Consider the following 12,213-nt stretch of genomic DNA (forward strand, 5'->3'; position numbering starts at 1 on the left):
GTTACCGCTATCAGTGTAAGGCTGGGACCTGACGCAATTTCTGGATGTGGCAGCTAGTGGTGAGCCAAGGTAGAGGAGCTGCTGCTTGTGATGTGTCCGGAGGGCGCGGTGTGCTTCCTGCTGCCGGTGCAGTGAGAAAACGCATTTCACCCGGACAGTGCAATTAAATTAAGGAGTGCGCCAGACAAGGGTCTTTTCTTTCTTTATTGTTTGCATACTTTCCCCTGGATAACCAGATGAGACTGAATCTATAGTCCTCCCTAAATTATGCAGATACCAGACGTAGGCTAGATCTGTCCAAACTTACTACTGGATTGGCTAAATAGAAATATGCCCTGCCCAAATATTCAAACTGTAATCAGATGGTTCTTCCTCATATGCGAAGATGCATTTAGAAATCCTTCATAGGACGTATTACACCCCCTGCCTCAGATTCCTTACTGATGCCTCCGATAATTAACGGTTTGGAATGTGCCTTGCCTGACACAGACATCATTCACTGCCTCTGGTCCTGTCCCATAATGCAAACATTTTGAGGTGTTTGTCCTTATATTAATGTAGATTTGGCTGTCCCTTTTACTTCTACCCTGGCTTGGGCCTTTGGAACCATTACAACTCTTAGGCCTCTACATTGTCCAAGGGTACCAAACTATTGTTGGCTCGTGTTGCCACAGCCACAAAGAAAACTATATTGTCGCAATGGGTTCATAATGATCCTTTGTCCATAAACCTTATGCTTCCCTGACTGTCTCACCTTTATCAAATGGACAGGGTAGACTGTTCTTTAGATGTAGAATCTCTCACTTCAAAATTTTTTGCTATATGGCTGCCTTATGTTTTTACTTTGCCGATGCCCACCACGGACCTTATGCGCAAAGTGGTCAGAGTCACAACGTGGTATAACATAGAAACTCTACCACAAGGGTCTCCGCTCTTTTAATCAGTTATCTAATATTGCTTAAACTGTTTTTCTTACAACCATGACTCATTCATATCCTTGTCACTTTGTTTATGATGCTTTTCTCTTTTGTATCCTATTGATGCAGTTGTTTCTGCTGTTCTTCTGTGCCTTCTTACGTTGGCAGAATGTGTGTGTAACTTCTCAATAAACACATTTAAAAAACAAACATTTTACAGCCTTTTGTATAGTGTGCAAGGTCAAACTGGATAAAGTAAAAAAATAAATAAAGCAATTGGATTAGTCCCTGCATTACATAAAGATCATTGTTTATTAAGGGTGGGGCTTCACTAACAATGCACCATATGACAAAAGTAGCCTACCCTCCCGTACTGAGAATTCAACATAACCAAAACACAACTAATCAGCAGATACTTCTGTAAAGTGTTACAGACTGAAAATGGCAGAACCTGATTGGATGAGCATAATGTCAGCATTATCTTGGCTTATATTAACTCATGTTTGGTCCATAGCACCTGATGTTTAATTGTGAAGTTTCAGCTTATAAACTGCATTAAATATCAGTTTATAATGAAGCAACTGACCCAACCTATTTATTTGCAGGGTTCAGCTAGCACATAAATTAGAACCACCAGGCAGTTGGTAGTTAGCAGACAATGATTGGGTTTTCAGGTTACTTAAGACAACAAGGGTAAAGTTTTTTTTGTGTGCAAGTTTGCTGGGACTGCTCATTAGAAAACCTGTTCCTTATATAAAAATAAGCAAGTGTATAATGTGCAAAAAAGCATCAGGCTAGTTTTAGGTGGATGTTTAATTTTCAAAACCTATAAAAGGTTTAGACTCTTTAAAATAACATTGCACTCTTAATGGCAGCATTTTAAAAACCATATTTTAGACAAATATTAGGGGGAGGAAAATCCATGATGAATAAATTAGATACCATGTTATGAAACCATAACAATCAGAACTTAGTTTTGCGTTGGTGCAGAAGGGAGGAATGAAAACCAATATCCTTTTCTTTACAGGCAGGGTGGTAACATTGTGCAATTATGTTTTATCTCACTACAGCACGTTGGGTATGCTGTAGGAAACCAGTCAGGCTTCACAGGTTTTATTTCTTTTGTTTGAAGGAAGCTGAAAAAAACCTTCAGGATTAGCTTTAATCATCCAAGAAAAAATAGTTTCCACTCTTCTTCTGATCCACATCCTGAAAGGAAAGTAATTACAGTAACAATGAAAAATAATACAGAAATATTTAGGATTAGCAACAGTAAAAATAAGATTTTACTTACCGATAAATCTATTTCTCGGAGTCCGTAGTGGATGCTGGGGTTCCTGAAAGGACCATGGGGAATAGCGGCTCCGCAGGAGACAGGGCACAAAAAGTAAAGCTTTTTCCGATCAGGTGGTGTGCACTGGCTCCTCCCCCTATGACCCTCCTCCAGACTCCAGTTAGGTACTGTGCCCGGACGAGCGTACACAATAAGGGAGGATTTTGAATCCCGGGTAAGACTCATACCAGCCACACCAATCACACCGTACAACTTGTGATCTAAACCCAGTTAACAGTATGATAACAGCGGAGCCTCTGAAAGATGGCTTCCTACAACAATAACCCGAATAAGTTAACAATAACTATGTACAATTTATGCAGATAATCCGCACTTGGGATGGGCGCCCAGCATCCACTACGGACTCCGAGAAATAGATTTATCGGTAAGTAAAATCTTATTTTCTCTATCGTCCTAGTGGATGCTGGGGTTCCTGAAAGGACCATGGGGATTATACCAAAGCTCCCAAACGGGCGGGAGAGTGCGGATGACTCTGCAGCACCGAATGAGAGAACTCCAGGTCCTCCTTAGCCAGAGTATCAAATTTGTAAAATTTTACAAACGTGTTCTCCCCTGACCACGTAGCTGCTCGGCAAAGTTGTAATGCCGAGACCCCTCGGGCAGCCGCCCAAGATGAGCCCACCTTCCTTGTGGAGTGGGCCTTTACAGATTTAGGCTGTGGCAGGCCTGCCACAGAATGTGCCAGTTGGATTGTGCTACAGATCCAACGAGCAATCGTCTGCTTAGACGCAGGAGCACCCATCTTGTTGGGTGCATACAATATAAACAACGAGTCAGATTTTCTGACTCCAGCTGTTCTTGCAATATATATTTTTAATGCTCTGACAACGTCCAGTAACTTGGAGTCCTCCAAGTCACTTGTAGCCGCAGGCACTACAATAGGCTGGTTCAGATGAAATGCTGACACCACCTTAGGGAGAAAATGCGGACGAGTCCGCAGTTCTGCCCTGTCCGAATGGAAAATCAGATATGGGCTTTTGTAAGATAAAGCTGCCAATTCTGACACTCTCCTGGCAGAAGCCAGGGCTAGAAGCATGGTCACTTTCCAAGTGAGATATTTCAAATCCACCTTATTTAGTGGTTCAAACCAATGAGATTTTAGAAAATCCAAAACTACATTGAGATCCCACGGTGCCACTGGAGGCACCACAGGAGGCTGTATATGCAGCACTCCCTTCACAAAGGTCTGGACTTCAGGGACTGAAGCCAATTCTTTTTGAAAGAAAATCGACAGGGCCGAAATTTGAACCTTAATAGATCCCAATTTGAGACCCATAGACAATCCTGATTGCAGGAAATGTAGGAATCGACCCAGTTGAAATTCCTCCGTCGGAGCACTCCGATCTTCGCACCACGCAACATATTTTCGCCAAATTCGGTGATAATGTTGCACGGTTACTTCTTTCCTTGCTTTAATCAAAGTAGGAATGACTTCTTCCGGCATGCCTTTTTCCATTAGGATCCGGCGTTCAACCGCCATGCCGTCAAACGCAGCCGCGGTAAGTCTTGAAACAGACAGGGACCCTGCTGAAGCAAGTCCCTCCTTAGAGGTAGAGGCCACGGATCTTCCGTGATCATCTCTTGAAGTTCCGGGTACCAAGTCCTTCTTGGCCAATCCGGAACCACTAGTATCGTTCTTACGCCTCTTTGCCGTATAATTCTCAATACTTTTGGTATGAGAGGCAGAGGAGGAAACACATACACCGACTGGTACACCCAAGGCGTTACCAGCGCGTCCACAGCTATTGCCTGCGGATCTCTTGACCTGGCGCAATACCTGTCCAGTTTTTTGTTGAGGCGAGACGCCATCATGTCCACCATTGGTCTTTCCCAACGGGTTACCAGCATGTGGAAGACTTCTGGATGAAGTCCCCACTCTCCCGGGTGAAGATCGTGTCTGCTGAGGAAGTCTGCTTCCCAGTTGTCCACTCCCGGGATGAACACTGCTGATAGCGCTATCACATGATTCTCTGCCCAGCGAAGAATCCTTGCAGCTTCTGCCATTGCACTCCTGCTTCTTGTGCCGCCCTGTCTGTTCACATGGGCGACTGCCGTGATGTTGTCCGACTGGATCAACACCGGTTTTCCCTGAAGCAGAGGTTCTGCCTGGCTTAGAGCATTGTATATTGCTCTTAGTTCCAGAATGTTTATGTGAAGAGACGTTTCCAGGCTCGTCCATACTCCCTGGAAGTTTCTTCCTTGTGTGACTGCTCCCCAGCCTCTCAGGCTGGCGTCCGTGGTCACCAGGATCCAATCCTGTATGCCGAATCTGCGGCCCTCCAATAGATGAGGACTCTGCAACCACCACAGAAGAGACACCCTTGTCCTTGGAGACAGGGTTATCCGTAGGTGCATCTGAAGATGCGACCCTGACCATTTGTCCAACAGATCCCTTTGGAAAATTCTTGCGTGGAATCTGCCGAATGGAATTGCTTCGTAAGAAGCCACCATTTTTCCCAGGACTCTTGTGCATTGATGTACAGACACCTTTCCTGGTTTTAGGAGGTTCCTGACAAGCTCGGATAACTCCTTGGCTTTTTCCTCCGGGAGAAAAACCTTTTTCTGAACCGTGTCCAGAATCATCCCTAGGAACAGCAGACGAGTTGTCGGCATTAACTGGGATTTTGGAATATTCAGAATCCACCCGTGCTGTTTTAGCACTTCTTGAGACAGTGCTAATCCCATCTCTAGCTGTTCTCTGGACCTCGCCCTTATTAGGAGATCGTCCAAGTATGGGATAATTAATACGCCTTTTCTTCGAAGAAGAATCATCATCTCGGCCATTACCTTTGTAAAGATCCGAGGTGCCGTGGACAATCCGAACGGCAGCGTCTGAAACTGATAGTGACAGTTTTGTACAACGAACCTGAGGTACCCCTGGTGTGAGGGGTAAATTGGAACGTGGAGATACGCATCCTTGATGTCCAAGGATACCATAAAGTCCCCCTCTTCCAGGTTCGCTATCACTGCTCTGAGTGACTCCATTTTGAACTTGAACTTCTTTATGTACAGGTTCAAGGACTTCAGATTTAGAATAGGCCTTACCGAGCCATCCGGCTTCGGTACCACAAAAAGAGTGGAATAATACCCCTTCCCTTGTTGTAGAAGAGGTACTTTGACTATCACCTGCTGAGAGTACAGCTTGTGAATGGCTTCCAAAACCGTCTCCCTTTCGGAGGGGGACGTTGGTAAAGCAGACTTCAGGAAACGGCGAGGTGGATCCGTCTCTAATTCCAACCTGTACCCTTGAGATATTATCTGCAGGATCCAGGGATCTACCTGCGAGTGAGCCCACTGCGCGCTGTAATTTTTGAGACGACCGCCCACCCTCCCCGAGTCCGCTTGAGAAGCCCCAGCGTCATGCTGAGGCTTTTGTAGAAGCCGGGGAGGGCTTCTGTTCCTGGGAAGGAGCTGCGTGTTGCTGTCTCTTCCCTCGACCTTTGCCTCGTGGCAGATATGAATAGCCCTTTGCTCTCTTATTTTTAAAGGAACGAAAGGGCTGCGGTTGAAAAGTCGGTGCCTTTTTCTGTGGGGGAGTGACTTGAGGTAGAAAGGTGGATTTCCCGGCTGTAGCCGTGGCCACCAAATCTGATAGACTGACTCCAAATAACTCCTCCCCTTTATACGGCAAAACTTCCATATGCCGTTTTGAATCCGCATCACCTGACCACTGTCGCGTCCATAAAGCTCTTCTGGCCGAAATGGACATAGCACTTACCCGTGATGCCAGTGTGCAGATATCCCTCTGTGCATCACGCATATAAAGAAATGCATCCTTTATTTGTTCTAACGACAGTAAAATATTGTCCCTGTCCAGGGTATCAATATTTTCAATCAGGGACTCTGACCAAACTACCCCAGCACTGCCCATCCAGGCAGTCGCTACAGCTGGTCGTAGTATAACACCTGCATGTGTGTATATACTTTTTTGGATATTTTCCATCCTCCTATCTGATGGATCTTTAAGTGCGGCCGTCTCAGGAGAGGGTAACGCCACTTGTTTAGATAAGCGTGTTAGCGCCTTGTCCACCCTAGGAGGTGTTTCCCAGCGCTCCCTAACCTCTGGCGGGAAAGGGTATAATGCCAATAATTTCTTTGAAATTATCAGTTTTTTATCAGGGGCAACCCACGCTTCATTACACACGTCATTTAATTCTTCTGATTCAGGAAAAACTATAGGTAGTTTTTTCATACCCCACATAATACCCTGTTTAGTGGTACCTGTAGTATCAGCTAAATGTAACGCCTCCTTCATTGCCAAAATCATATAACGTGTGGCCCTACTGGAAAATACGGTTGATTCGTCACCGTCACCACTGGAGTCATCGCCTGTGTCTGGGTCTGTGTCGACCGACTGAGGCAAAGGGCGTTTCACAGCCCCTGACGGTGTTTGAGTCGCCTGGACAGGCACTAATTGATTGTCCGGCCGCCTCATGTCGTCAAACGACTGCTTTAGCGTGTTGACACTATCCCGTAGTTCCATAAATAAAGGCATCCATTCCGGTGTCAACTCCCTAGGGGGTGACATCCTCATATTTGGCAATTGCTCCGCCTCCACACCAATATCGTCCTCATACATGTCGACACACACGTACCGACACACAGCAGACACACAGGGAATGCTCCTAACGAAGACAGGACCCACTAGCCCTTTGGGGAGACAGAGGGAGAGTTTGCCAGCACACACCAAAAGCGCTATATATATATCAGGGATAGCCTTATAATAAGTGCTCCCTTATAGCTGCTTTGTTATATCAAATTATCGCCATAAATGTGCCCCCCCCTCTCTGTTTTACCCTGTTTCTGTAGTGCAGTGCAGGGGAGAGACTTGGGAGCCGTCCTGACCAGCGGAACTGTGAGAGGAAATGGCGCCGTGTGCTGAGGAGATAGGCCCCGCCCCTTTTCTGGCGGGCTCGTCTCCCGCTATTTAGAGAAATCAGGCAGGGGTTAAATATCTCCATATAGCCTCTAGGGCTATATGTGAGGTATTTTTAGCCTTTATAGGTAATCATTTTGCCTCCCAGGGCGCCCCCCTCCCAGCGCCCTGCACCCTCAGTGACTGCCGTGTGAAGTGTGCTGAGAGGAAAATGGCGCACAGCTGCAGTGCTGTGCGCTACCTTTTGAAGACTGCAGGAGTCTTCAGCCGCCGATTCTGGACCTCTTCTGTCTTCAGCATCTGCAAGGGGGCCGGCGGCGTGGCTCCGGTGACCATCCAGGCTGTACCCGTGATCGTCCCTCTGGAGCTTGATGTCCAGTAGCCAAGAAGCCAATCCATCCTGCACGCAGGTGAGTTGACTCCTTCTCCCCTCAGTCCCTCGCTGCAGTGATCCTGTTGCCAGCAGGAATCACTGTAAAATAAAAAACCTAGCTAAACTTTTTCTAAGCAGCTCTTTAGGAGAGCCACCTAGATTGCACCCTTCTCGGCCGGGCACAAAAATCTAACTGGAGGAGGGTCATAGGGGGAGGAGCCAGTGCACACCACCTGATCGGAAAAAGCTTTACTTTTTGTGCCCTGTCTCCTGCGGAGCCGCTATTCCCCATGGTCCTTTCAGGAACCCCAGCATCCACTAGGACGATAGAGAAAAAGCTAAATGTCTATAGTTAAATCTATTAAACACCCTTAAAATCACCCCTTTGTTTAGACAATGTTTAGAGCAGTGGTTCCCAAACTCTGTCCTCAAGGTACCACAACAGTCCAGGTTTTAAGGATATCCATGGCTGAGCACAGATTGTTAAATCAAATTGACTGAGGTATTAAGTTACCTTGCCCAGATATGGTTAGCCTTAGTATATGGACCATTAGGGTGTCTTGAGGACAGAGTTTGGGAACCACTGGCTCATCAGCATGAAAAATGCACACAAAGTTATCAGTAATTAAGTGTGGAACATGAAGTATTTATCACTATGTCATTGTGGTAACAAAAAATAAATAAAAAAAATAAAACACGACAACTACGAAACATTAACAGAAAAAAATAGCAAACGTTTTTATACCGAGTTCTTTGGTCTCCAATATGTACCATCACTAATTAGGATGTGTGTCTCCACCTTAAAATTCTACCTCACTGTATGAAACATTTATATGTGTTAAAACTTTATTAAAACTGGGATTATTCTGCAAAGTTTGTAAAGTAAAATGAATTATACATTCATTTATGTAGAACAAATAGCTCTTAAACTCCTTTAAAGTATTCTCTCTCGTCCTTACATTCTTCCAACAAATGAAGCTACAGATAAACAAAACCAGTATTTTGTGGTTAGAAAACATTACCATCAAGAAATTTGTTATAGCCTTCATTAAAATTTACAGCTTTAAACAAAAACAAAAAAGTATTTCTGCATTAAACCAACATCCCCCACAATGTGTTGTGTGTATTCTGAACAGTGTTCTTACCTTGATAGAATTATGTTTGTTTATTCTTGGTCTGTAGTTGTTGGGGTCTCTCCTAAATGTGATCTCCAGCTGAGACAAAAACTTGTTCATACCAGCTAGAAGTGTTTGAGGGCTGAAGAAAGAAACGATTCACGCAATTGTGACATTTTAAAATACAGACCATCGAGATAAAAATATTCAATACAAAAAGAAAACAAATTTTATTTTAAGAGATAAAACGTCTTCAATACATACCTGTTTGCAACTGTATCCCTAGAAGGGTTACCATCAAAGACGATTACACGGTCAGCAAGGTAGGTGGCCATAATAAAATCGTGCTCCACAATAAAAGCAGTCTTCTTAGCGTGAAGAATGAATCTACAATGAGATAATCCATTTGTTTTCAGCTCTAGGTCTTACCAGAGAACACAAATATATCCATCTCTCCACAGAACACATTCTTCTAAATGTACTGTATGATGAACATATAACACACAAAAGTCTTGATCTAGAAAAGCCTACCGATCATAATGGTCCACAAAGAAAAGCCAACACACACAAATCTACTTGAGTATTGCTGGACATTACAGGGTTTCTCTTTATATTTGAGACAGCATTTCTGATCTAATACGTGTGAGCAACTTCATAGCAATAGCCTATGTTTTTATACTAAAAACCCCAAAATACAATTACCGCTTGACGACTCTGGCAGCCATGAGACGCTGTTCAGAATCCAGATATGCAGATGGCTCATCAATAAGGTACACATCAGCCGGTTTACCCAGACACAGAGCCAAAGCCACACGCTGCAACTCCCCTCCAGACAATGTCTGCACCTGTTAGATCAACACAAACTTAGTGGCAGAAACAATAAATGCTTAACTGCAGATTTTAACTAGTGAAAATAAAAATGTAAATTCACTTTGCTATGAATTATTTTCTCAAAAAATTAAAAAATAAGTAATTACCTCTTGATCAATAATATTTTCAATCTGCATTGGTTTCATCACATCTGTGACAAACTGTGGATGTGTGTAGGCATCTCTGATCTTTTCATGCAGCAGCTGACGAACGGATCCCTATTTAAATCGACAGAAAGAAAACTGGAAAGCTGGCTACAAACAGGTTGATCTCTGTACCTACAGATGGGTCCATGGTTATCTTGACTAGTTTTCTGCGCTTAGGCACAACATGATTTATTGGCATAAACCCATCGTCTATTGTTCTCAGCTGCAATACAATATAGAGAACAATACAGCAGGGGATTAAGTCATTGCAGCAGGGGATTAAGTCCGACTGGCCAGTCTGTTAATCCTATTAAAGGTCAAGATAAACGTGGACCCATCTGTACGTGTGATCAAGTCAAAAGCATACAGACCTTTGGGCCCCATCAGAACTGTCAGATATGTTCATTGTCCAATCAGATTGTAGAGCCCATCCCCAAAACCCACTGACAAAATCAGATGAACGTGGCCTACTTTATCCCATGCTGCTATTTACGTCCAACTAAAACCCAAACAGCCTTCAAATATTGTATCATTGACGGAGGCATATCATTTGTAAACCCCTGCCTTATAAGATCTCGATGCAAATGAACACTGTAGATGCAAATATCAAGGGCAAATACCATTCCCAGTTTTGCGTTATAAAATGCTCTTTATTACATAAACTTTTCTAGTGGACTTTTTTCAAATATATGGGAAAAAGTTATTAAGTAACTATTAAGAATGTACAGAATGTACATGCTATAATCACATGCTCATGGACCAGAAATATCACTGAAAATAAAAGTGTTTTATATAAAGGAAGGTGGGAACCCTATCAGCTTGGTAGCTGTCAGTCGACCAGAAGCAATTTACATAATTTTGTGAGTTTTGATAAAAAGCCATTTTATATACTTACTGTTGATTTTGGACTGATTTTCTGTGGTTTGTAGCTCACATTAAGAACAGGAACATCGCCTGCCAAATGAAAACATAAGCAGTTATCTAATGTACCTTGTATACACAATCTAAAAACACCAGAAGAACTTTGATTTTCTGTACCTCCTTCATCTGGCTTCAGCCTTCCAGCCAACATTCGGATAAAGGTAGTTTTACCAGTTCCTTTAGAAACACAAAATTACGTTATAGATCTAGTTACGAAGTAATTCTGCAAGGTATGTCCAACACGTTGGATATAGAAATATTAAATAAGGGGGTATCTTTGCCAACAAAGTTTTCCTGCACCAGTTAAATAGTAATCTCATTAATCAGGGGTCCTTTTACCATACAACTAAGGAGGTAACTTACCCTTAACACTCCAAACCTCCTATCAGGATATTGCCCCTTCCACATGCAGACCTGCCCTCACAACTATAATCACACAAGTTAACAGGTCATTGGCTCCAACATGCTCAGTACAGACATGCTGCGGTAAGTGAATCACAAATGGGTAGCTTAGATGTGGGTTGTGTTGACATTACACCTCTACAAAAAAAACAATACTTACATTTTTTCTAAAAAACCTGATTGCCCCGATTATTATATACTCCTTACCATTCTCTCCCAACATGACCATGATTTCAGAGTCTGTGAACTCGCCAGCAACAATGCGCAGCTGGAACTCCCCCAACCGCTTCCTCATAGATGGATACTTATACATGCACATCTTTTTAACTTCCTCTTCCGTGGCCGTTTCAGCCACCTTAAACACCAAGGAGGAGTCTCTGAATCTTAAATTTTCAGTGGGAACATAGCCATCCAAGAAGATGTTGATGCCTGGTGGGGAGCAGTAGGTTTAGAAACATAAGCTTGAATGGAAAAAGTAATGACGTAAGGACAACATACAATTTAACCAAACAGAATAATGTTTGCAATATGGACAGAAATTTGACATTATTAATTAAATAGGAGAATATACTCGGGCCTGGTGCAATGTTGAATGCTAATCAGCCCAATATGCTCTCGCTCTGCATGCACAGAGTAAAAGCGCATGTACAGACATATGTAATGCTGTATGCATCTTGTACAGCACCCAAACCAATCCCTATGCTAAGTCTTCTTATAATCATCAGTGCACAGCTGCAGCACGGTACCTCGTGAAAATATGCTGGTTTATTACTCTGCACAACCTGCAGTCCTGTACACATGACCGTGCCTGTGTGAATGCCCCGTCACAGTCCAGTTATGCCTCCTCAGTTGCAAGTGAGATGCAGTTGAAATGAAGCGTATGTACTTGTGTATGTTCCACTCCAGGGCATGAAAACAGGCAAGTTACTCTACATATACAGATGTATGTTCAACTCTGCATTAGCCCTGCCCCGAAGTATCTTGCACAAGTCATTCAACGCAAGATATCCTACTACTTGTAGGGACAAATAGCATAATCTGCAGCACATGAGCTCAACACAAGATGTATATGGGAATTTACAGGTGTCCGAGAACACTTTGGATTTTTATACAAATGCTATGTTGTCTTATCAAAACATTCATATGGCCCTAAAGACACAGTTATATAGTATATAGAAATCCTCATATATACACATACAAATTATATAACCATACACAGTTTGTACTGTTTTCACAGCA

The 12,213-nt window shown here is 43.3% G+C and overlaps 1 protein-coding gene across 1 annotated transcript in view; it reads right to left on the reverse strand.

Annotated features, from left to right (window-relative positions):
- Nucleotides 1-1,210: 1,210 nt before the first annotated feature.
- ABCE1 (ATP binding cassette subfamily E member 1) overlaps nt 1,211-12,213 on the reverse strand; it is a 55,296-nt gene continuing 44,293 nt past the window's right edge. Inside the window, exons 11-18 of the mRNA XM_063920606.1 lie at nt 11,182-11,403; nt 10,690-10,749; nt 10,547-10,605; nt 9,613-9,723; nt 9,338-9,480; nt 8,900-9,022; nt 8,666-8,777; nt 1,211-2,126 (exon numbers count right to left, since the gene is read on the reverse strand). Coding sequence (XP_063776676.1) covers nt 2,079-2,126; nt 8,666-8,777; nt 8,900-9,022; nt 9,338-9,480; nt 9,613-9,723; nt 10,547-10,605; nt 10,690-10,749; nt 11,182-11,403 — 878 coding nt within the window. The 3' untranslated portion in view covers nt 1,211-2,078. The remainder of the gene's footprint in view (nt 2,127-8,665; nt 8,778-8,899; nt 9,023-9,337; nt 9,481-9,612; nt 9,724-10,546; nt 10,606-10,689; nt 10,750-11,181; nt 11,404-12,213) is intronic.

This window comes from Pseudophryne corroboree, chromosome 1 (assembly GCF_028390025.1).
Source record: "Pseudophryne corroboree isolate aPseCor3 chromosome 1, aPseCor3.hap2, whole genome shotgun sequence".
Lineage (NCBI taxonomy): Eukaryota > Metazoa > Chordata > Amphibia > Anura > Myobatrachidae > Pseudophryne > Pseudophryne corroboree.